At 37.8% G+C, this 25,245-nt stretch overlaps 1 protein-coding gene across 2 annotated transcripts; it reads right to left on the bottom strand.

The window, feature by feature from the left end:
* Positions 1 to 3,781: 3,781 nt before the first annotated feature.
* Positions 3,782 to 23,630, bottom strand: CLNS1A (chloride nucleotide-sensitive channel 1A). 2 transcript variants are annotated; one of them, XM_059069527.2, is made up of 7 exons: positions 23,414 to 23,630; positions 17,628 to 17,764; positions 13,165 to 13,266; positions 12,398 to 12,505; positions 10,469 to 10,642; positions 6,970 to 7,059; positions 3,782 to 4,545 (listed from the first exon to the last, which is right to left on the bottom strand). In XM_059069527.2, exons 1-6 carry the CDS (start codon positions 23,536 to 23,538, stop codon positions 6,992 to 6,994), a joined length of 714 nt encoding a protein of 237 aa, XP_058925510.1. In that variant the 5' UTR covers positions 23,539 to 23,630; the 3' UTR covers positions 3,782 to 4,545; positions 6,970 to 6,991. The 2 variants fall into 2 exon arrangements, with proteins under 2 accessions (XP_058925510.1, XP_058925511.1); XM_059069528.2 differs by lacking the exon at positions 10,469 to 10,642 and having other exon boundaries at positions 23,414 to 23,624.
* Between the last annotated feature and the right edge of the window lie 1,615 nt (positions 23,631 to 25,245).

Here is a 25,245-nt window from a genome sequence, read left to right as displayed (position 1 = left end):
GTAACCTCCAGCCTCATTTTTTCTATACAAATATCTGTGTCTTGTTTTTTAATGTAATGTATCTTGGAGCTTATTCATTATTGGTACATAGCATCTAACCAATTCTTTTTTTTTTTTAAACATCTTTATTGGAGTATAATTGCTTTATAATGGTGTGTTAGTTTCTGCTTTATAACAAAGTGAATCAGTGAATCAGTTATACATATACATATGTTCCCATATCTCTTCCCTCTAACCAATTCTTTTTAAGGGATACAGTTTTCCATTGTACAGAGGTACTAAAAATAATTGACCCAGGCTTAACTACAGACATTGAGGTTGTTTTCAGTCTTTTACAAATATTAAGTTGCAATGAATAGCCTTGTGCTTATGACTTTTCCTAATGTGCAAATTTATCTTTTAGATAAATTCCTTTAAGTGAAGTCTCTGGGTCTCTCATGTGCATTTTAAGCTTTGACAAATATCAATAGTATGTCCCTCAGTTTCTATAAAAACCTTTCTTAACTTTAATTATATACAACCCCAGTTTATAGTTGTTGTTGTTTTTGTTTGTTTGTTTTTTAAGGTTTGGGGATGCAGTAAATAGCTGTAAATTTTTGCAAGCCAGTATCCAAGCATCCTTTCTATTTGGGATAATCCACCACTGTGAGAATCTGGGCAGGGCAGTGCCCTCCCACTACAGAAGCTGAAAGGGCCAGATAGTCCTGTCTTCTGGCAACACACACAGTGCCAACCAGGACCCTGAGGTGACTCAAAGATACAGAAGCAATTCAATCAGTCTAACACTCAGAGGAATCACAACATCTTATGTAAACCAATCCTAGTTCCTAACCTTTTTCTGAGCCTGGTTTATTTCAGCTTTCATGTCCATTTTGTAAGCTACCAGATAGCCTTTTTTTTTCTTCTGCTTAAATTAGCCAGATTTGGATATTTACAACCAGAATTTAGGCTGATAATTTTGGTCATACTTTTATGAACATAAATTGCTACACTACTCTCATATTTGCATTACACGCTATGAAGGCTTAGACTGCTATATTTTAGGGTAATACATATTTGCTTTTCTTCATAATTCTGTCAGCTGTTTACTGCTGCTATTGATATGCCTGAGGCAACCACCCCTTTTCCCTTTTCTAACCTGTTACATGCCTAGAAACTAGATGAGCAAGTACATTGGACTTGTTCCTAGAGCAAGGGTAGAGACCTGCAGTGAAGGCCTGAAGGTCCTTTGAGGAAAATGCATAATTTTATCACATCTGTTTTAATTGCTCAGTGGAATTTTAAATATCAGGTATCTCAGATGTATTCTAAGAGCTGAGTTAACATTACATTTGTAGCTGCTTCTTTCTGTTATAGAAAGAATTAACTACTATTGGTAATAATTAACATTTATTGCATCATCTTCTAGACACTGTTGTTAGTGATTCATACAATCTTCAAAATAATCCAAAAATAAAATCCTAAGAATTAGCCTGTATACACTTTTATTTATTAGCCTTCTCATCCCCAAGTTATGTATTTCTATTTTATCTTCTTAAAATTGTGCTAAAAACAATTCTAAGTTCACTGCTCTCCCCAAAGTTGTCCTGATTTCTCATCTTTAGTCCCTGACATTAGATATTGATTTTATTTACATAGATATGAGCAGACAGAGCAAGATGCTAGTGAAAGTATTTTTTAATTTCAGCTTCTTTGTCAAGGGATGGCAATAATTCTATTAGAATCCTCATAAGGTATTTTCTCAGATTTTAATTACTATCTATTAGCCACAGAAGATGGGTACCAGATGTAGATTCACCCATTCTAGAAATATTTTTTAAATGATTTGTATGACAATTAACTATATAGTGATTCTATCTGAAATCCTGCAGATAAATAAAATTTTATCTAAATATCTAAAATTTCTCTGAACAATGAGTAATCACACTTGTCTTCTAAAAATAAAGGGCTATATACTATGATCATCTGTGCATAATCCCTCATCTTTAACAACACCAGCAAGATCCCAACAAGATCTCAAAATACATAATAAACAAACATTTAAACAAGCCTATCTGAAAAGTATCAATATCTGACAAAGTGACCTGAGGGAGGCAGAAATCCACTGGGATATTTTAATGAATACATTTTTAAACAATAGAACCTAGATCAGATGACCACTAACCCTAGCTATGGGGGGAGAATGTCTATGTCTTTTCTTAAAATTTCCTCTACACCAAGAAACAGTAAACAAAACAATTCCAGCAACCCTAAAATTAAGTTCAAATAGAATCAAAAAATGTTGGCTTGCTGATCATTATGAATTTAATTTTAAAAAGTGTGACCTGATCTTTTCTTCTTTCTCTTATTTTCTCAAAGCTATGGGTACACCTGCCTACTATTACAGAATGTTACAGTTGACTATTTTAAAGTCATTTAGACTTTGAAAGTCTAGTCCTCTCATGTTACAAAGATGAGGAAGTAGGTCCAAAGAGGTTAAATATCTTGTCTGCCAAGTCAGATGCTTGGTCTCCTGCATCTTAGCTGACTGCATTATCCACAATACTAGGCTGACTGCAGCAGTGCCTACAGGAAACAGTGCACAGAATCTCAATATTTTGTTGATATGTTATCAAAGAGCACTTTATGTTTCACTAAAAGTCATGATTACAAGTATGTAAGCATGACTTTAAAAAGGAATTCAAATAGAATTGCTAAGATTAGCCCGTAAGAATACCCGGACTGCTTACTGAAGAATGGATAAACATCTAGCATAGAATTATGAGTGCTGCTAAGATTGGTAGCAGAGAAGTTTGGGAACTTCCTGTTCTGTCTATTGAAATTTTAACACTGAAAACCCTGCAAAAAATGTGCTTCCTTTCAGCTGCTGGTAGATGGTAAGGCTGAATGGTATTTGGGAGCATAGGCTTAAAAATCACAGCTCCCTATCTATGTGACCTCAAGCATTACTTTACCTCTCCCTGTAACTCAGTTTCCTCATCTCTAAAGTGGGATCATAAAAGCATCTATACCTCATAAAGTGGTTAAGAATATTATATGCATAATGCATGTAAAGAACCCAGAACAGTACAGAGAAGGTCTCAGTAAATTTCAGTTCCCATTTCCAAGCGGCCTTTATATTTGCTTGTTGTAACAAATTCAGTATTTATGAGAGTCTGGTCAGGAAAAAGAATATTCGTTTTTTTCAGTCTACCATGCAAGATGAGAGAAACCAAGTAAAAGTGCTGAAAAAAACACTGGGCTTAGTGGTGACACACTAGTCACTAATTAGGCAAGTAACTGTAAATAGCTTTCCTAACCTATTTTTAAGGTCATAAAGTCCAAGTATAAACCTGTAATTACAAATCAGCCTGATAACTACCCAGGTGTCTGTGAAAACAGAAAATTGAGAGTTGAAAAGTATGCTATGAGAAATTACTCCTGATTCAAGGAGAAGCAGAAATCCCTTTGAAATGTGTTATGACCTTGCCCTACTAAACATTTGCCTGAAGCTCTAACTGTACATTTTCTTACTTATTTCATGTTCATGTTCTCAACAAAAGTCAAACAAAAATAAGACCAACAAGATTCTCAGTTTTTGCCAACACTAATTTTTTAAGAAACGTTTCTCATTAATGGTTTTAGTAAAGAATGAAAACGAGAGGGAAGTCCAAAAGGGAGGGGATATCTGTATGTGTATGGCCGATTCATTCTGTTGTGCAGTGGAGGCTAACACAACATTGTAAAGCAACCATACTCCAATAAAAATTAATTTTAAAAAAAGAATAAGAGCACAATAATATAGAAAACCTATATTTATTTGTTAAGCTATTACAAAGACAAAACAATTATCTGAAGTACTTTGAGAACTTCACCCCAATTTCACTTGTTCTTTTACAGAAACTGACCTAAAAGGTTGGAAATGAAAGGATATAACCTAAGAGTAGAGAACAGACTGGAGAAACATGGTGAAAGGAGCAAAGGCTAGACAAATGCACTTGTGTTAGTGGTAGTATGTGTGGCTGGGTTGTTCCTGAAGAGGCTCCCTAGAGTTAATTAATCTGGGTTCCCAATTAGTAAAAAGAAAAAGACCTTTATCCCTGTGGAGACTGTGCATAGGCCAGGATTTATCTGAGATCTCTGTTTTTCTTTTTTTAAGGAGTAAGGGTATTCTTAGGCCCTAAGATGTATATCTTGGATTCAGCCCCTCTCTTTCCCATGCAGTCTACCTACACCTTCAAGTGCCAGTGCATTTCCACCATGTAGTCCTGCTAGGTTATAAGGATGTATATAGTGAAGGCAGGAATTATAAGCCTACAGAGGGTACACCTAGACACAAAATTTTGGAGTAAATGATAAACTACAAATACCCTCTTGGTTAAGTTAATTCACCTTTGTTAATAAAGGTCATAGTTTCTTGTGCTGGTGACAACTTGTTGTCTCAGTATAATCTGTCTCAAGAAAGAACTGGTTCAGGTAAGTTTTGGAGAAGGAAAAAGATTTTCATCAATACCCACTCCACAGTGGAAGAGGCACCAAGTTCTCTCCTACAGTTATGAGCAGAATCTGAAAAACAAAAGGTTTACAGTGTTTATAATAATAATAGCTAATTTATTAAATGCCTAGTCAAGAGTGCCAGGGACTTAGATATATTATATCTCAGTCTTTGCAACAATCCTGCCAGGTATTTACTATCATCCTCATTTTCGGAAGAGGTAACTGAGAATTAGAGAAGTTATACGCCTGTCCAAAGGCACAGAGCTGGTACATGGTAGAGTTGTGATTCCACTACTCATGTGCCTTCCCCTCCACCCTATCTCATGCATTGAGAGGTCCTAGTTCCATTATCCTGAAATTTTTAATAGTTGTATACACACTCTAATTATTCCTTGTTCACTCCTCAAAAGCAAATGTAATTTTAAATGATTAAAAATTTACAGACATTGTTTGGAATTGAGGTCAATTATCCAGATGAAGAACTTATAAAAACTTTATGAATAAAGTATCTCTCTGCTCCAGCTGTAGCACAAAATGAACGGAAAACAAATCATCAGCTCATTAGAAAGTTTCGGCTATTTTACAGTTATTTCACCATAAAATTGCATTACAAAGAATCCTAAGAATTCTTGCCAGGAAAATGCTGTAACATCCCATATGTGTAACCATTAGTGACATACGAAATAAGTTTCTCAATCTTATTAGTAGAGCAGTTGGTGTTCTCTGAATAGTCTGTTTTCAAGAAGAAATATGTTAAAGCCAGATCAAAAAATCTGTTTTCCAGTTTCAATAAAAGTTACTGAAAAAATCCATATGCTATAAAGAATGTAATAAATAAGAATCTGAGAAATAAGGGAAGAAGACTTATATTGGTACTGAAAGATTTCCCATGAAGTAGAATAGTGAACTGACATCTGGAACTGTGAGATCTGAAAATTAACGTTAACAGAGCTCCAGCAGCGTGAATACATAATTTTAGCTAACTGCAGAGGAGACACTGCTGATTTTAGACTATATGGCTACCAATGACAGAAGTAATGGAAATAAATATTTAAAGAAAGAGATATTAAATCACAGAACTCTTAAGATTATTTTCTAATAGTTCCACTGGCATCTAAGAGGAAGGCAGAGATCCATTATCACAATTCATGGTTACTATAAGAAGCGATGTTATATTCACAATGGCAATAATCTGGAAGGTAAATGAAACTTGAAAAACAAGGGATCTTACAACCTAATTGGATGACTGACAATGGTATAAAACTCAAGCCAAAATACATAAATCTTGCCATGTTATTACTATATGCTTTAATAAAACAAAGGACCTGGGTATAAGTACTCAAAGAATGGAAAATAGCTAGTATTCAAGAAAATGATATAAGGTCAGCAGTAGAAGGACGCTGTAAAGGAGACAGTAGAACAACAATTTAACAATGTAAAAATCTTAAGGTTTTTTTTTTTTTTTTTTTTTTTTTTTGGCCACGCTGTACAGCTTATGGGATCTTAATTCCTGGACCAGGGATCAAACCCAGGCCCTCGGTGGTGAAAACACGAAGTCCCAACTGCTGGACTGCCAGGGTATTCCTGATCTTAGAGTTTTCAAAGGAAGTATTACTAATTACTAATCCTAGATCAGTATGATATAAACTAGCTACATGACCTTCAGCTAGTATTTAACATACAGTTGAGATACTCAAATTGACAAAGGACAATTTATTTCTCAGAGCAGCATGTAACAAATAAACAGTCAGGAACAAACTTTAGGCAAAGCTCATGAGAATGTGTCAGAGGAGAGAAAATTGGCAGTGAACTCATGTCCGTCAAGAAAAGCAGGAATGAAGCAACTTGGGAAATGATAGCTTTTGGGCAACTGTACATGGACTTGATATGGTTTGGCAAATCAGCCTTTAACATTGAAGTGCCCGGGACCTTGGTCCTCCATTATATTCAAAAAGAGGGAAACTGATACAAGATTATGATTCAAGGCTTAAACTCAGATTGGAATGATTTCTACTTCCTCCCTCAACTGAAAAGTAGTGACTTGCAGCAAATCTATGCTTTGTGTTTTTTGATGAGTGTGTTAAGGTTTCAAACATCACAAGTGTGAAAAGGTGACTGAGCAGAGCAGGACATGACCTCAGGCTCTGTTGTTCCCACCTGAGCCAACCAGGGAGACCTCTGTTTCTGAACAAAGAGTAATGTCCTTCTGATTCACTGAAGATGGGTGTGTCTTATTCTTCCATGTACTCTCAATGCCTAGCATAGTGCTTGGCATGTAATAAGTGCTCAATAAATGTTAACCTGAACACCACCATGTTGGCAGATCTTGATTTCTTAGGGAAAAAACCTACACAATTTTAAATAATTTCATAAATGGATAACTAACATTTTTGCACAACTGCTAATTTTATAGAGTTCTCCTCAATTATAAAAATAAAAATTATTTCACATGATTTTCATGTTCAGTGACAAGGGAGAAAATAAACTACTCACCCTAAAGCAGCATCAATCATTTTCAGTGATCAACATCTGCATCCTCAAACTGTCCAGCAACTGTTGGTGTAGTATCTACCTCCATCCCATCTGAAGAAAAAATTAACCACTAAGCAACAGTCTACTAAGCACTTCAGATAGGTAAAGATTCAGCTCATAGTTAGACCAGAAGGAAGCTGGTGCCCCCTGCTTGTAGGAGTTGCAGTTTCTTTCTCTTTTGAAAATTAAAAGTACCAAGGAACAAACTGAGAAAGAAAAATGCCACTTGTGGATTCAGGCCAAGTTAAAATTAGTCTATATATTTAACATTTACTTTGCAATTCTCAACCTGAACACTGAAAGAACACTAGGTAGGGACTTTCAAATGCAGTAAGCATCCATTGTTCTCTCTTCACAGAACAGTGCTAGGTGTTTACTGTGACTTTTTTTAAAGATATGAAGTCCTATCTTCATAAGCTTACAACATAATTCAGGAGAGAAGACTAAATAAGTAGAGCGAGGTTCTTACTTATCTCTTTTTTCTTATCTCATTGAAAAAAAAGGAGGGGGGAGGACAAGAAAAAAAAAAAAGTCCCTCTGGAAAGAGTTGCCTAAAGCTGCTTTCTCCTTCTTCACTTCCCACTCACCCCTCAATTCTTTAGCCCACCACAAACTGGCTTCTGCCCGCAGCCCACTGGCACACCACCACTTTGATATCCAGCAGGGCATGCAAAAACATCACTTATCTAAAATTAACTCATCATCTTTCCACGTAGAAAATGCTTCTCTTTCCAAAGAGTCTTGCAAAAGGATACCTTTTACCTGCCCAACCCAGAAACCCCTACCATGTCTCTAACTTCTGTTGCTTCTCTCTCTTAAATATCTCTCAAATCTGTTGTCTTCTGACACGCACTGCCACTCCGTAATTTAGGCCACTATCTCTTATCTAATTTAAATCATAAAGTACTTAACAGGGTTTCTCTTCTCTCCTCTAGTATTTCCCTCTGCAATTAAGTTTTTGTATCATAGCCAGAGTCATCTTCTGAAACACTAATCAAACTAAAATTCTTCAATGGTTTCCGAATGACCTACATGTAAGTTGAAATTCTTTAACACAGCTTTCAAGTTCCTTTAATATACAGCCCAGTTCACTACTCCACTTTTGTCTGTTGCTATAATAGCTACCCTTCACACTCAGAGTTCCAGACATATGAACTTTCAGTTCCCCAAAGCTAAATGGTCTCTTGGACCTTTGCACATGACTGATTCCTTTACCAGCCTCTCTCCCCAAACTGTATGCAATCCCTCTTCACTTGGTTCATTTTTATTCATCTTTAGATTCTGACTTAAATGTCACTTACTCCATGAAGTTTGAATCTCTCCCTGACTATCCAAGTTGAGTGACAGGCCCAGTCTCTGATTCCACACTTCCTCAAGTCTCCCCTATATCTCAATGCTGTAGCACAATGTACTATAACTACCTAATTAGTTAATTTATTTTTCTCTCCACTAGATTGCCATTGATAGATATAACCGCATCTCTCTTGAGCACTCCTGTATTCTCTGTACCTGGCACTGTAGCTCAACAAACACCTCTTACATAAATAAACACACAAAGCACTGAAATGCCAGCAGTAGAAATTTCACCATGTGTGTATATCTAAACATCATGTTGTACACCTTGAATATATACTATTTTTATTTTAAAAATAAATTAAAATAAAGAAAATGCACAGGTCAAATAAATAAATAAATGGCAAAGGAGTAATATGGGTACCCAGGACTTTAGAAGACAGAGAATGGTACAGGCTGAAGAAGTTTTATATATGGGCAAGTCTCCATACGCTAGTGACACTTAAGAATACAAGTCCAAAAATCTCACTTTAGCAACAAGTGTTTGTGACCTTAAAATCACTTGCTACAAAGCATCAAATAAGGAATTTTACAATTAAAAACAACAAAAAACCTTCAGTGATCAAAGATTTTTCAACGTCCAAGGGTACTCTTCAGCTAATCATTATAATAAAAAAAGTAATATCTTGAATTCTTTCAGCTAAGAGTTTGGCAGAGCACTAGAAATCACCTGAGCCATCTCACCCTAAAGCCTGTGTTAGAGGCTCACCATCTAGGGCTTAAAATGGAGGGGAGACATAAGGAAAAACAGTGTGACCCAAAGCCTAAGTTTTTCCAGATTAAATATCCCAGAACTTCAGGACCCCCAGGTCAGAATGCTATGTGCATGGAGATACTGATCACAACATTATGAGAGAAACTTAAATGTACCAATAAAAGAAAAACTATGGTAACCCTCTTTAAGAACATTCTGCATCACTAAAAATTAGAAGTATTAAGACTCTGCAGCAACATAAAATACTGAAATGAATACATATAAGATGCAAGAAATGCTCACAACAGTGCCTGGCATATTGTTTTTGCATATTAGTTCATTTAATGCTCTTACCACTTACTAGCTACCTGCCCTCAATCAAGTTATGTGACCTTTCTGTGCCTCAGTTTCTTCATCTGTAAAATGGGGATCATAAACAGCATCTACCAGAGGGTTCTTGGAAGGATTCAATGAGCAAATACATATAATGTGCTTAAATCAGGACCTGGCAAATAAGAGCACTATCTAAATGTTTTATTGAGGGCAATAGGAACAAGACTGGAGACAAGTGGGGCGGAGACACAGGTGTCTCTTCAGAGTCAGAGAGAAGAGTTTGAACTTCATATGGTGAGTATCAATCACTGAAGGGACATCCTTATACAGGGATGACACAGACTGTTCTCAGAAGATTAATATGGCACAGTGAGCTGGAGGAAGGAATGACTGAGGCAAAAAATTTACTATTGTAAATCCAGTGTGAGAGGAAAGGGCCTAGGTTTGAAGGACGGCAGTAATTACAGCAAAGAGATCTGAAAAGTCATTTAAAGGAAAAATCCATAGAACTCAGTACTGGACTGGATAAGGGAAAAAAATGGTAAAGGCTGAGTCAAAAGAAATACATTAAGATTCTAACTGAAATAGGACACTTAGAAAAGGGAACCAGTCTAATAGATAAAATATTTACAAAGTGGCTTACAAATATGAGACAAATGAAAAAACAGTTAAAGCCACTTGTGTAAGGTTCAAATGTCTGTCACTAAAAGAAAACCCAAGTTTCTTGAATGTCTCTAGCCCTCTTAATCAACTGACTAGTTTTGCACATAATCATGCAGGAATTCATTTAAAAAATTAAAATGGCAGCATCAATGTGTGCCTGCACATACGCTTACATAAGCAAGCAAACAAAAAGACTGGAAAGATATGCAGCAGGAAAGTAACAGATGTCTCTCAATTAGAATTCTACTTGATTTTTCATTTCTTCTTTGCCTGTGCCCATTAAAAATTTTAACTAAGAACACAGACTATCTTTGTAGTTAGGGAAAAAAATTTTTTAAAAATTTTACATAGAATTCCCATTCTATGTAATTCTATGTTTGCTTCCTACGCTATAAAGAGTTAATTCTGTGTACTCACCTTCATAATCTCTTATTGAATCTTCTGTCCGGACTCCAGCCATGTTATACTGGCTGCTCACAGACTGAGAAAGCATTCCTTCTAATCTCTCCAGTGTGGCTTGGCCTTCTGCTGTTAAATGGGATAATCCTTCTTCATAGGTATAAAATGTAGGGATGTCCCCCTGCCCTTGTTCTAAATAAATAAAAAGCTTTTAAGCTACTATAAAACAATCAGAAAAAAAAAAAAAATCAATAATGCACTTACTGAAGGTAAAGCTAAAATGAAAAAAGGCTTCCAGGAAAACACTCAACATTCATTTAACATACATATATCAGCCATCTGTTGAAGACAGAGATACAAAGAAAATGTCTCTACTCTCTAGGATGAGAAGGGATTCCAAGACATAACAAGCCAGTAAACAGCAATTCCCAAAGAATCAAATGTCCAGAGACTAGAAGGAAAAGAGGGTGTTCCTAAGGTTAGGGAGTCTTGTATTATCCCAAGGTGGGAATTTTACACGTGCGTGTTTTTTACTGATTAAAATACATGCTCCTTTTAAAAAATCAGAAATTCTGGGGACTTCCCTGGTGATCCACTGGTTAAGAATTCATCTTGCAATGCAGAGAACACTGGTTCGATCCCTGGTCAGGGAATTAAGATCCCACATACCACAGAGTAACTAAGTCCATGTACCTCAACTACTGAGCCTGCACCCCACAACTAGAGAGCCTGCATGCCTCAACTAGAGAGCTCATGCACTGCAACCAATGAGCCAGTGCACTCTGGAGCCCGTGTGCCACAACAAGAGAGAAGCCCATGCACCACAGCTAGAGAAAAGCCCACACTCCACAACGAAGAGCCTGCACACCACAACTAAGACCCAACGCAGCCAAAAATTAATTAATTTTTTAAAAATCAGAAATTATGGAAAATACAGGATTAAAAAAATTAAATTGGGACTTCTCTGGTGGCGCAGTGCTTAAGAATCCGCCTGCTAATGCAGGGGACACGGGTTCGAGCCCTGGTCCAGGAAGATCCCACATGCCGTGGAGCAACTAAGCCTGTGTGCCACAACTACTGAGCCTGTACTCTAGAGCCCGCGAGCCACAACTACCGAGCCCACACGCTTAGAGCCGGTGCTCTGCAACAGGAGAAGCCACTGCAATGAGAAGCCTGCACACCCCAATGAAGAGTAGCCCCCACTCGCCACAACTAGAGAAAGCCTGCACGCAGCAATGAAGACCGGATGCAGCCAAAATAAATAAATTTTTTTTTTTTAAATTAAATTACCCCCAAATCTCAGCAAATATGAGAATGTATTTAGATATATAAAGGGGAATCCCAGAAATGAGTGTTCTCAGGACAGGAAGTGGTACATATGGTGGAAAATGCTTTAGAGAGCCAAACTTATATACATGAGACCAGTGGGAAAAAGAAAAGAGAACAGCAGGCACCTCAAGTAAGAAAACTCTACACCAAGCTAGTGACTGCATTATGCTCTGGGGAGGTAAAGGGAGATATTCTTAGATGAATCAAGTATGGTTCTGGGAAAAAGAAATTACTTTGGCAATGAGGTGTTTGATGGAATATGTTAAAGATATAGATGATACAGGTTCCAAGCAATGGAGAGAGAAGGTTTGTTTTCTGAGAGCAACTTCATCAACTTAAAAGACTCTCCCGACTATCCACTATCGTATCATTTTCTTTCCTTCCATTTATCTCTATCCACTTTCTCCCCTGAGTAATCTCTATTTTTTGCTCTCAAGCCTCGGAAGCCCATGAAATTTTCTAATTTGGTTTAGACATGAATTGTGCCATTCGCTTTTATTAAAAACCAAGCTATGTGGATACTTAGAGATATAAAGAACTATAATCCCATACCCTATACAAATAGATGCTTAAAATGAAACACATACACAAACACTTAAAAAAATCTACTTCACTAACCATGTGCTTCCACATCATATTCTTCTCCATCGTAATCATCTGAATCTTCATCCTCAGGATCTGGATGCAAAGCCTGGCATTCACACATTGCAGTGAACATGGCCTCTACTGAACAAGTAAATTAAAAATTCCTAATTAATTTTTTTCTGACCAATGTACAATAAAAATTTAATAAAATAACCATCAGGGCAAATAAATTTAATGAGTAGATAAGCGGTATACTAGGGTCACAACATTTACAAAACCTGCCAAATTCCAAGGAGAATCAATCTTGAAAAGTGCTTGATAGCAATGGACACGCCACAAAATAATAAGAGTTCATTTTGAAACATTATTGACATCCCTTCATGCCTGGCTGGATTTTCTAAAAAAAAGTGTCAGTGTCCTGGTCAGACCACTGGCCTCAGGGTGAAGCCCCTTAGCTGGCAGGGCTCTTTCCAGCTATCCTGGCATCTTCTCCTTTGGAATTGCCATGAGTCCTCTGTCCTCTATCCAGTGAGACTGACAGTCAACAGCAACAAGTCCATAAAAATAACATATTCCTCCACTCACAAAACATACCAGGTAACATGGCATCTACTGTACTATCACTTCATTCACAATCTTTGTATTAATAGTTATCTGGTCCTCAATGATATTACAGATGCTAAAATGAAGAAAAAGCAACAGAACAGAGGTAATGAGGGTGAAGGTAAGTGTGGGGGGGGAGGGATGAGGGAATGCTTCGTACTTAAAAGGGAAAAGAATCAACGCCACAGAATACTCACAGGCTGATCTATCACTAGGCACAAATCTAAATTCAGCAATAGGTTCGATATCATCATCACTGTCTTCCTCTTCTTCATCAGCAACAGACTCTTTTGATTCTTCTAGAAAGGGAATAAAAAAATAGCTTTTTAATGATGTTGTTTACTTGTTTTCAAAAATAGAAGCCTAAAAGAATTTCTTAAAGGATGCTTACTAAAAAAAAAAAAAAAGAAAAAAAAAATGATGCTTACTGATATATCTAAACACTGCAATTTTTTACTTCAAATTATAAGAACATTGTTATTTTAGAGCTAAAAAAGACTCTGGATAGTCTCTCTGGTCTAATCACACTGTACTTTGAGTCCTAGGGATTCCAAGCTCCAACGTCATGGTGGGGGTGAGGAAACCTATACAGTCAGGCCTCTATCAAGTAGAGTTCCATTGTCATGTCTGCTTCTTTCACCTTGAAACAAGGGGTTCAGCAGCAGTGTGTAATCCAGTGATGTGATTCATCACCAACAATTTACAGATGAGAAAACTAAGGCCCATGAAAGTTAACTGACCCAAAAGATAAATTAACAAAGTCTGTTGGCAAGAAAAAAAATACAAATGTTCAATAAAGAGAACTAGCACATGTTGCTGGTGGAAGTAGAAATTGCTAAAACCATTCCAGACATGTGTTTATCCTACTACCCAGAAATTCCTCACTTAAGTACATATTATGTACACAAGGAGTCTGTACGTGAATGTTTACTGAACTACTATATGTACTATAGAAAACATAAAAAATAAATGTTAATTAAAAAAAGGAAATAGATGTATTGTAACCTGGTCATACTATGTTTGAGAGATAGCAGCTGAAAATGAATAAACGTGATTTATATGTACCAAAATGAAGAGATTTTAAAATATAAGTGAGTGAAAGAGCTCACTGCAGAATATATATAATACCACTTACATTAAAATTTTAAACACAAAAGAGAACCATTACAGTGCTATGGGTATATACATATTCAGTAAAAATCTAAAAGTATAGACAAGAAGGACACACATCACCTTTAAGATGAACTCTGGAGACAGAGTTAGGAACGAAATGGGGAGAAGTACAAAAAAGATATCCATAGTATTAATATAGTTTTATTTCTTTTAGACTAGAGTAATTATGAAAAATGTTAGAATTTACACTGGATATTAAATAATGGAAATTTTTTATTATTCTGTACTTTTCAATGTTTGAATTACTTCATAGTAATTTTTTAAAAGGTCAATAGAACACTTAAAAAGGCCCCAAAGCCACCAAAACATGTTCAACCAATCATCTCAAAAATGTAACTTTTGTTTAGCATATTACAGTTAACCATTTTGAAAAAATGTTAATTCTCCATATAGATGAAGATAAGGTAGAGAGGTATTGAAAGTATAAACTTTCTGGAAAGCAACTTGACAATATATGTTAAGAGCTTTAAAAATATTTACCTTTAATGCAGCAATTCTACTCATAGGAATCAATAATAAGGGGGTATCCACTAAATTTTTTTTACCTTTTATAAGTCATACAAGTTCACTGCAGAATAATGAAAAAAATACAGGTAAGCAAAAAAGGAAAAAAAATTTAAATGGCCACTGTTAGCAGTTTTAAATAGCAGATTTAATAGGACGTTTTCTGTCCTGTTTCTAATGTTATTAAATTGTCAAATATAGTAGAGGTGTCTTCTGTAAAAAGTAAAATACAAAAATATTGGAGAGTTCCAAATAATTCTAAGTAGTTGAATACATTATGGTACTACCAAACTTTTACAATGCATTTAAAAAAACAGAATAGTATCATACTGTAATTATTATTCTATAACTGAATGGATATCACTTTTCAAATTATAAAAGTAATTCAGACCCAGCAATCCCACTCCTGGGCATATACCCAGAGAAAGCCGTAATGCAAAGAGACACATGCATCCCAATGTTCACTGCAGCACTATTTACAACAGCCAGGACACAGAAGCAATCTAAATGTCTATCAACAGAGGAATGGATAAAGAAGATGTGGTACATATTTACAATGGAATATTATTCAGCCATAAAAGGGAACAAAATAGTGCCATGTGCAGAGATGTGGATAGACCTAGAGACTGTCATACAGAGTGAAATAAGTCAGAAAGAGAAAAACAAACATCGTATAATATTGCTTGTATGTGGAATCTAGAAAAATGGTACAGATGAACTTATTTGCAAAGCAGAATTAGAGACAGATGTAAAGAACAAACTTACAGGTACCAAGGGCGGAGGGGGAGTGGGATGAATTGGGAGATTGGGATTGATATATACACACTACTATATATAAAACAGATAACTAATGAGAACCTACTGTATAGCACAGGGAACTGTACCCAGTGCTCTGTGGTGACCTAAATGGGAAGGAAATCTAAAAGAGAGGAGACATATGTATACATATAACTGATTCACTTTGCTGTACAGCAGAAATGAACACAACATTGTAAAGCTACTATACTCCAATAAAAATTTTTTTTAAAAAAGTAATTCATGCTGGTATAAAAATAAGTAAAAGACGCAAGACGGATTCAAAGGAAAAAGTCTCTACCCCTCTAGTCCTCTCCCTAGAAAAAAAATACTATTAATTAACACCTCCTTTTACATCTGCAGGAATCTATCTTAAAGCAGTAAACAGAAATGTAATATAGCATTTTTACAATTAGGAAAAGAAAATACTACCATGACAAACACTCATCATCTCAGGCTAGATCATAGTAGTGGCTGCCATACTCTGTCTCCTTAAAACTTTCTAAATTTTCAAAAATGGGAATGTATTTTTAGTCATTTTTAAAATAATCTAATGTTCTCAACAATAAGCTGATGGTCCACTTTAGAGATTAATGGAGGTAAGCCAAAGAGAAAAAAAAAAGTCTGAATCAGGACCAGAGCAACAAAGGCTGGGAAAATAGGATCCACACCTGTATAACAATATAAATGTTCATCTTATATCTGAAACCACATTAAATCTCAAATTGAAGGAGCAATAGCTCAATAGGCAAACTCATGGGATTGTCTCTTATGTGCTATTTCAAAGAAAAGCAACCCACTATTTTAAAAGAAAAAGTTCACTAAAGATGTGACAATTGTCTTTTCAACCCCTAAGTTCGTTTCTACAAAAGATGAACATATTAAACTAACACAATATACTATATAAACTTCTTATTTAGTTATACTTACAAAAATCAAGCACAAGATTCTATTTCGTGCCTAACTTGTTACTCATTCAGAATTCTTACAACTTATTGTGGACAGCCTAAAAAAAATGGATTTTTAAAATCTTTCTTGCTTCTTCTTTCATCAACTACACTAGATTTTTATGAATCTTTGTATTTTATGCAAGACTTGGGAATCCTGTACCCTAGGGTTTCTCAACCTTGGCACTACTGACATTAGGACTGGTTAATTCTTTGTTGTGGGAGCCTGTCCTATGCATTGTAGGATGTTTAGTACCATCCCTGGCCTCTAACTAGATGCCAGTAGCACTCCTCTCCACCTCTAGTCATGACAATCAAAATGTCATTGCCAAATATGGGGGGAGGGCAACAAGTCCACCACTGAGAACCATTTCTGTAACAAAACAAAACATGTTCTAAACTCTTAGAAGCAAAGTACACTGATCCAAGCCTCTAAGGGTGCCAAATGTAAATGTCTTTACAAAGAGAAAGAATAAACAGTTAAACTCAAGAGGAAAAACTAGAAATACAAACGCACAATAGCTAAATAATTCTAAGTGCAAGTATATACAAAATACAAGGCAGTGCCCATGGGCTTCCCTGGTGGCACAGTGGATAAGAATCTGCCTGCCAATGCAGGGTACATGGGTACAATCCCTGGTCCAGGAAGATCCACATGCCGCGGAGCAACTAAGCCCGTGCACCACAACTACTGGGCCTGTGCACCTAGAGCCCATGCTCTGCAACAAGAGAAGCCACTACAATGAGAAGGCCGTGCACCACAGCAAAGAGTAGGCTGCACTAGCCGCAACTAGAGAAAGCCCGTGTGCAGCAGCAAAGACCCAACACAGCCAAAAATAATTTTTTTTAAAAAAGGCCAAATTATTTTACTGTGCTGAAATTCTGGTTAAGAAAATATTATCCAAGGGCTTCCCTGGTGGCGCAGTAGTTGAGAGTCCGCCTGTCGATACAGGGGACACGGGTTCGTGCCCCGGTCTGGGAAGATCCCACATGCCACGGAGCCGCTAGGCCCATGAGCCATGGCCGCTGAGCCTGCGCGTCCGGAGCCTGTGCTCCACAACGGGAGAGGCCACAACAGTGAGAGGCCCGCGTACTGCAAAATAAATAAATAAATTTAAAAAAAAAGAAAGTATTATCCAAAATAAGTCAATTGATTATTACATTGATTATGATCAGAGACTGTTCTTTGAAATATAATATACTACCAAAGGAAGCTCAAGGTTAAATGATACCATACATACCTCCAAATTTGGCGTTCACCATAACATACAAATGCTCTCGTGGATAGGCATTTAGGTCCCTGGACACCGCATGCAAACTAATGGTGGGGTATTCCAGTGAGAATCCTAATCCAGAGCCATCTAACCAAGACAGGCGGCTGAAAAACATGTTTTAAGTAGATTATTTTCAGAACAAAAATCCTAACTTAATGTCCTAACATTTATAAAAGTTCAGCTTGGACACTTTTATACATGTGAATAAATTCAAGCATACTGTTTAGAAATATTCCTAAAATAAGAAAATTCAACAGCAGGAATTGAATTTCTTTAAGACCAATTCTGTTATAGTTTATTTTCCTCTATTCAAACAGATTTGAAATGCAATTTTTCATAAGTCACAGAAAAGTGACTGTGTGTTTCTATGCCTTTTTATGCTTGTTCGTATTTGGAATGTCTTCAGGCACCTTTTATGCTTCTGCAAATCCTCTTCATCTGAATAAGTCTCAGCCTCTCCAAAAGCCCTCCCTACAATTATTCCAGTCCATAATGATCTCTTCTTTTTCTAAACTGTACTTATGCTCAGTAATATACTATTGAGCACCTAACTCTGTGGTAAAGAATCTTATATGTACCCTGACAGAACGTGAGCTACTTGACAAAACTTGTCATATTCCTTTAACATTCTTCAAAACCACTACCATAGTGCTTAGCATGTAAGTATGCAATAAATACCTAGAAATCACTAATTTCTCCACTAATCCTACATTAAATGATATACACATGAAATGGCTATAATCATACCACACAAGCTGGAAAATAATCATCACATTGAAAGGCAGACTTTATGAAGTCTTTCATTTATTCTGCAGCTTTAACAGAAAGCCACAAATAAGCAACCTAGTTTTCCCTCAAAAGCGGCCTAATGCAAATATTTTATTGGTATAACAAAGGAAATACATCAAGAAGATCTGTACGTTGAGTTTTGAGCAAGGGCTGGCTAATTTTTTGGTAATACTTCACCACTTAGCAGGAAAAAAATGTAGGAAAAAGATGCTTAAGAAACCACAAAAAAATGTTAATGAAATAAAAGTTAATGCAATATAGTGATCGCACAGGGCTGGAGGAAAATAGAAAGTGACTGCTAATGGGTGTCAGTTTTTGCAGGGGAAATGAAAATATTCTGAAATTGTGTTGGGAATTCCCTGGCGGTCCGGTGGTTAGGACTCGTCACTTTCACTGCCAGGGCCCGGTTCGATCCCTGGTTGGAGAACTAAGATCCCACAAGCTGCGTGGCGTTGCCAAAAAAAAAATTAATTAATTAAAAATTAAAAATAAATAAAATTGTGTTGATGGCTGCACAACTCTGTAAATAGATTAAAACCCATTTAATTGTACACTTCAAATACATGGATTGCATGCTATGTAAATTATCTCAATGAAGCTTTTCTTTTAAAAAGAGGTTAACGCAATAAAACCCCCATATCGTTCTATTTTCTATACAACTCTAACAAGCCTGGTGGTCTTATTTCTAATGAAGCAGAAACAAATACGATAGTAGAACCTAGGGCTCCCTTGTGCAGGAAAAATGACAGTACAGCAGTCTGAGAGCATTCATATCTGATGTAAGGCAAGGTTGAACTTTATACCTTGGTCCCTAAAGGAAATCAACGTCTAATAGCACAAGTGTGTAACACTTGACCCTCACTTATCAAAAGCAAAGACAGGGGCTTCCCTGGTGGTGCAGTGGTTGAAAATCCGCCTGCCAATGCAGGGGACACAGGTTCGAGCCCTGGTCTGGGAAGATCCCACATACCGCGGAGCGGCTGGGCTCGTGAGCCACAACTACTGAGCCTGCGCTCCTCAACAAGAGAGGCCGCGATAGTGAGAGGCCCGCGCACTGCGATGCAGACTGGCCCCCGCTTGCCACAACTAGAGAAAGCCCGTGCACAGAAACGAAGACCCAATACAGCCATAAATAAATAAAAATAAATTAAAAGTTCTTTAAAAAAAGCAAAGGTAGAATTAGATTGTGGTAAAATTGTACAACTCTGTAAATACACTAAAACATAAGGAACTGTACACTAAAAAAAGGAAAAGCAAAAAAATATGCACTGTCATTTAGAAAGATTTCCATTCAACATGCTTATTAAAAAAAGAGAAAAAGAAAACCTGGGAAGCTTAAAGTAATAAATCTTAAGATGCTTCAAGTGGTAAAAACTCTACAAATGATTTTCCAGAATGAATCATCCCACTGGGTCCAAAGAAATAGATTTTATTATTGTAATTGGATTGTGTGTATTCTATGGGCCTTTCCTCCACTGCTTTCCTCTTAATGTGGAGAAGAAATAGTGCTCATGTATCACAGAAATATTGCCAGTCCCTTACTAAAACTGTATTACTTTAAGCAAATAAACTCCTTTTTCTCAGCTCAATAACCCTCTGGCATTATTACAAGTCAGAAAGGAGTATTCCAAATTTCGGTGTGCAAAATGATTTGAAATACCAAAGCCACAAAACTTTCTTTAATGACTCAATTAAGAGATGGAAAAACTGAAATATAAGCATAGATTCAGTGCCTATAAATTATGGCTTTCACTTTAAAAAGCACATAATAATTACTCTGTAGTTCCTTACTGCTGGCAGAACACAAATGCTACCTCACCACAGCATTTCCTATGGAGCTCTCATAATCTTATACAGGAATGTGGATTATGTACTCTACAGAAGAAAGTTTCCGTTAAAAGCAACGTTCACTCTGATTACTAAGTTTTCATTTTTATTTATTCTCTTTTCATACGTTCTAGAAGAAAAGCCCTCAAAACCAAAATATCTAATTAACTATACCCAGTCCCAAAGAAACCATGAGTCACAAGGGAAAATCAAGAATTAGGAAGCCAGTAAAGATGCAGAGGAATGTTTTGCTAACCTCCAATGCTTTTGCAGAAGAATATCACTGTACTTTATTCTTGGCATGGGGAGAAAAACAGGACAGAAAGGTAAGAGAGGTCTTGAATTTGGGCTGGCTTAATTATTTGGTTTTAAATTAATTTTGGAATAAGATATAAAAGAGCGTAACTTTTAAGTTTAAGAACCTATTTTTAATTTAATTAAATATTTTATTTCACTTGTTTCAAATGATCTATTTTGAATGATTCATGCCTCTGTTCCCTTCCTTATCTGGACAAAAAGTCAACTTTCTATGAAAACTAAGCTTTGAAAATAAGCCCAAGAGTTCTAAATCTCTCAATACACATCTGAAAAACTAATTAAAACCAAATCAGACCCTGCTCCTCTTTGCCTAAAATACTAAAATAGTTTCCGCAAAACCTCTGGGGTATAAGCTAAGCTCATAAACATGACTCCCTCCTTCTCCAGCTTTATTATGTTTCCACTCTTTCTCCCTAGGTCCCTCAGATGAAGAACTGCTGAACTGTGTGTGTGCATGTGTGCACACAGATATATACCCTGGCAAACACAAGACTGTTTCTCACCATTGCCTCTGAACATCCTGTTTTTTCTAATTAGAATGTTTCCTCTTAGCCCCACCTCATTCACCTGACTGTTAATCCTCATTTGTCACATCCTCTAGGAAGCCTTCCCAGTTTGTTGAGATCTTGAGTCTATCAAGATTTGGAAATACTAGGTGGGAAAGAACAAAAAGGGAAAGAGACCAAGGAGGTAACGCTGACAATCAGTAGAGGGATGAACAACAGTGTCCAAGGTACTGGTAATATTCTATTCTTAACCTGGTGGTGTTATGCAGGTGTTAGTTTAATTATAATTCCTTAAACCATATATTTATAATTTATATTCTTTTGTATGTATATTTTATAAAAATAGTTTCTTAAAGAAAAAGATTTGTCAGTGAAAAGTTGAAATAATTTTTTAAACAGATAAGAGCTAAAAAGGAGTTTGTACTTCCTCAGTATGATAACTGTATTGTGGTTATACAAGAATGTCCTTATTCTTAGATTTTTGCTCAAGTATTTACATGTGAAGTGACGACATGTCTGCAACTCTCAAAAAGCTCAGGAAAAAAAAAGAGAAAGAATGGGCTTCCCTGGTGGCGCAGTGGTTGACAGTCCGCCTGCCGATATAGGGGAGACGGGTTCGTGCCCCAGTCCAGGAAGATCCCACATGCCGCGGATCGGCTAGGCCCATGAGCCATGGCCACTGAGCCTGCGCTCCACAATGGGGGAGGCCACACAGTGAGAGGCCCGCGTACCACAAAAAGAAAAAAAAAAAAAGGGAGAGAAAGAAGTAAATGTGGCAAAATGTTTACAACTGATGGATCTTTGCAAAGGAGCCATGGGTATTAACAATGCTTGCAACTTTTCTTTAGGTTTGAAATTTTTCCAAATGGAAAGACAAGCATAGGACCTTCCCCAAACAGGATTTATATTATTGAAGAGTGAATACACAGAGAAGCCATGGAGAAAAAGGGGATTGAGTAGGGGCTAGGAATATATCTGTGTTCCACTTTCCACCCCTTAAAAGAAATTGCTCTTCCAAGATCACTGAAGGTCTCCTTGTCAATACCCAATAGGTGCTTTTCAGATATGATTTTATTTGACTGCTCCTCTCTCTTTTCTCAAGTCTCTTCTTCTATAACCTACCTTAGTGTAGATATGTCCCCAGGGTTCTACCCTTGGTCCTCTTCTCTTCCTGGGTATCTAATCTATCCATCTTTAACACCACTCTCCCAAGAAACATGCTCATATGTGCAACTAATCCACACATATACAGACCAATCTCATTCCCCAAACTTGCTTTTCCTCCCATCCATATTTCCTATCTCAGTGACTGGCCAAAAGCCTAACCTTTGCTCAGTGACTAGATTTCCTTCTAAACCAAGGGTTCTTTACATCTTTTTGTGCCCTCTGTGGTAGTCAGAATTTTGGCCCCCATGACTCCAATATTCCCTGGTGTCAAACCTGTGAATGTGTTATTTCACAAGGCAAAAGGGACTTTGTGTATGTAAGTCAGGTTACTAATCAGTTGACAAAAAAAGAGAGAGATTATCCTGGATTATCTGTGTGGGTCCAATATAATCATGTGACCTCTTAGAAGCAGAGAATTTTCTCTGGATGTAGACAAAACTGATGCAGAAGTCAGAGAGATGTGAAGGACACAAGGATTCAATGTGTCACTCTTGGCCTGAAGACGAATGGAACCATGTATCGTGGAAATGGAAACCTCTATTCTACAATCTCAACATTTAAGACAAGTCTATCTGACTGTGAAAGAACAAAGTGTCCCAGGTACCCAAATAAAAGAGCAATTCCTTCTAGGAATGAAAATGAGAGTTAGGTCCCTCTGGATATAACCCCAACCTGCGTGGCGCTGAAGGTGTTCCTCTCCCCACCCATACCTACAGAAGAAAACCTATACTCCTTAACCAAACTTTAAAAATACTGCACAATTTGCTCTAAACCTACATGTCCTGCTCAAGGCAACACCTCCCGCTCCTGTTCGTCGAGAAGGCAGGCACACTGATGACTCTAACTCAGGGCCTGGAAACTCAAAACCTTAAAATGAGACCTTGAATAAAGAGCAAACCCCACCAGACCTCCGGTAAACAGGCGGGTAAAAAGCATAATAAATGAGGAGAAAAAAAGGCTCCGAGGAGACGACACTGGAACAGTCGAATCTTACCCCCAGCAGAGGCACCCCCAAGGGAATGCGGAGTACGCGCTCCCCCGCCCCGCAGCCCCAGAGGTCGTGGTGTCGCCCCGCTCTTCCGCACCGCCCGCGCCAGGGGTGAAGGAGGCGCGCAGGAAGCCAGCACTCGGGACCAGAGACCCTACCTCTCAGCGATATAAAGGGTGCCGGTGCCGAGGCTTTTCCCGTTCAGCACAGCCTCAGTATCTGGCTGCTGCTGCCGGAGCCCCTCTGCCGACCCAGGCGGCGGGAAACTTTTGAGAAAGCTCATTGCAACAAGGATCGCAGAGTATCTAGTCAGCAACGAACTAACGAACGACCTCGGATCGCCGTGTCCCGCCCGGAAGCGGTAGCAATTACTCCGGAAGAGCAAAGTCTTTGCCCCGGAAATTCCAGCACCATCTACCATAGAAATGAGACGTTCTAGGGCAAACTCTCGGAGGCCTGAGAGGAACGAGTTTGTCACGTGACTCCCTCCCATTCATTTCTGAGGCTTCAGGCTTGCAATGACCGCCTGTTCTCTTTCCGACATCCTATCTCAGGGTCTTCACACCAACCCTGTGAGAGAGGAAGCATCACAAATAATAAATTATTTTTTCTGCAGAAGGGGAAACGGAACTGTGAGACAGGGAGTCCTTGCCTGAGATTGCCTAGGAAGTAGAGTCCACATTGATTTACAGGTCGGAGGTCTCCTAACTGGGTTCTACTCTTCTCACCTGCGCCCGCCTCATCTAGGCCTGTTCACGTCTCAACAGCCACGCCCCCAGACATCAGTCTAAGTCCTAAAGCCGTCTTAGTGCACAAGCCACATATCCCCCGGTCTCAGACGGGCAAACGAGCGCAAAGAGGTAATTAATTCTAGGTGAAGAGCTAGTAATGTCAGTAAGTAGATGGGGCGCTGAAGGGAAAAGAATCCACTAGATTTGGAATTTTTGCTTTATTTCTTCGTTAGGCGCCGAAGAGCAAAGTAATAAGAGCAATAAAAACTTCTAAAATAATCTTAATAGTAGCTAATGGTAACTGGGTGTTATGTGTCAGGCACTGTTCTAAGCACTTTACCCTTATTATTTCTTCATTTCCTCTTAGTGACAACGATGTGGCAAAGATGGAGTTGAAAGAAGGAGAACTAGTGGAAAGTATGTACCAGGAATAGATAGATCCTGAGATCCTGAGGCTTCCTTACTGACATGCGGACACATGGTGGCTGTCAGCTAGGCCCTCTGTGGGAACTATCAGCTGGAACACATTTACATAGCCTCTCCCTGTGGCCTGAGCTTCCTCACAGCACAGCAGATGGGTTTCGAAGTTGAGTATCCCAAGAAATAGACTGATAGAAGCTGCATGGCCTCTTCTCACTTAACCTTGGAAGTTACAGAGTGTAACCACAGGTAGGATATGCTGGATTTTTCATCTTTTTTAAAAAATGAGATTTGTAGTACTATATATGCCTTGAAATGCTTGCATCTCTGTCTAAACATCTTGACTGCAGGTTTGGGACAGACTTTTGAGGCAGAGGCACCCAACTAAACTGTACCCAGATTAATGACCAACAGAAACTGTGAGATAATAGCTGCTGGGTTTTTTTTTTTTTTTTTTTTTTTTTGGCCACACCACGCGGCATTCGGGATCTTCGTTCCCTGACCAGGGATCTAACACGAGCCACCTGCAGTGGAAGTGCAGATTCTTAACCACTGGGCCATCAGGGAAGTCCCAAATAGCTGTTGTTTTAAGTCACTGAGTTTTGGGGTAAACACAGCAACAGATAATTAATACATTAACTAAAGAGGAGAGAAAGAACCTTGAACAGTATTAGCCACTGTGCTGCTCCTTAAACACTTGACTTGGCAAGCTTATCCATGCCGTTATTTGAATTACCCTGTGTGGATGATTCCCAAATCTATATCTCCATCCCAGAATTATCTCATGAACTACAGGCATTTACACCTTACAGCCTACTAGATGTCTCCACTTGGAAGTT

Source organism: Kogia breviceps, chromosome 7, assembly GCF_026419965.1.
Source record: "Kogia breviceps isolate mKogBre1 chromosome 7, mKogBre1 haplotype 1, whole genome shotgun sequence".
NCBI lineage: Eukaryota > Metazoa > Chordata > Mammalia > Artiodactyla > Physeteridae > Kogia > Kogia breviceps.
The sequence above is the reverse complement of the archived record's forward strand: the minus strand, read 5'-3'. Positions and strand labels throughout refer to the sequence as shown.

Coding starts and splice junctions, on each gene's coding strand:
- CLNS1A (XM_059069527.2), bottom strand. CDS start 23,538: ATGAGCTTTCTCAAAAGTTTCCCGCCGCCTGGGTCGGCAGAGGGGCTC. Junction 17,765..23,413: donor ACCCTTTATATCGCTGAGAG/GTAGGGTCTCTG, acceptor CATGTTTTTCAG/CCGCCTGTCTTGGTTAGATG. Junction 10,643..12,397: donor ATATGATGTGGAAGCACATG/GTTAGTGAAGTA, acceptor TTATTTATTTAG/AACAAGGGCAGGGGGACATC.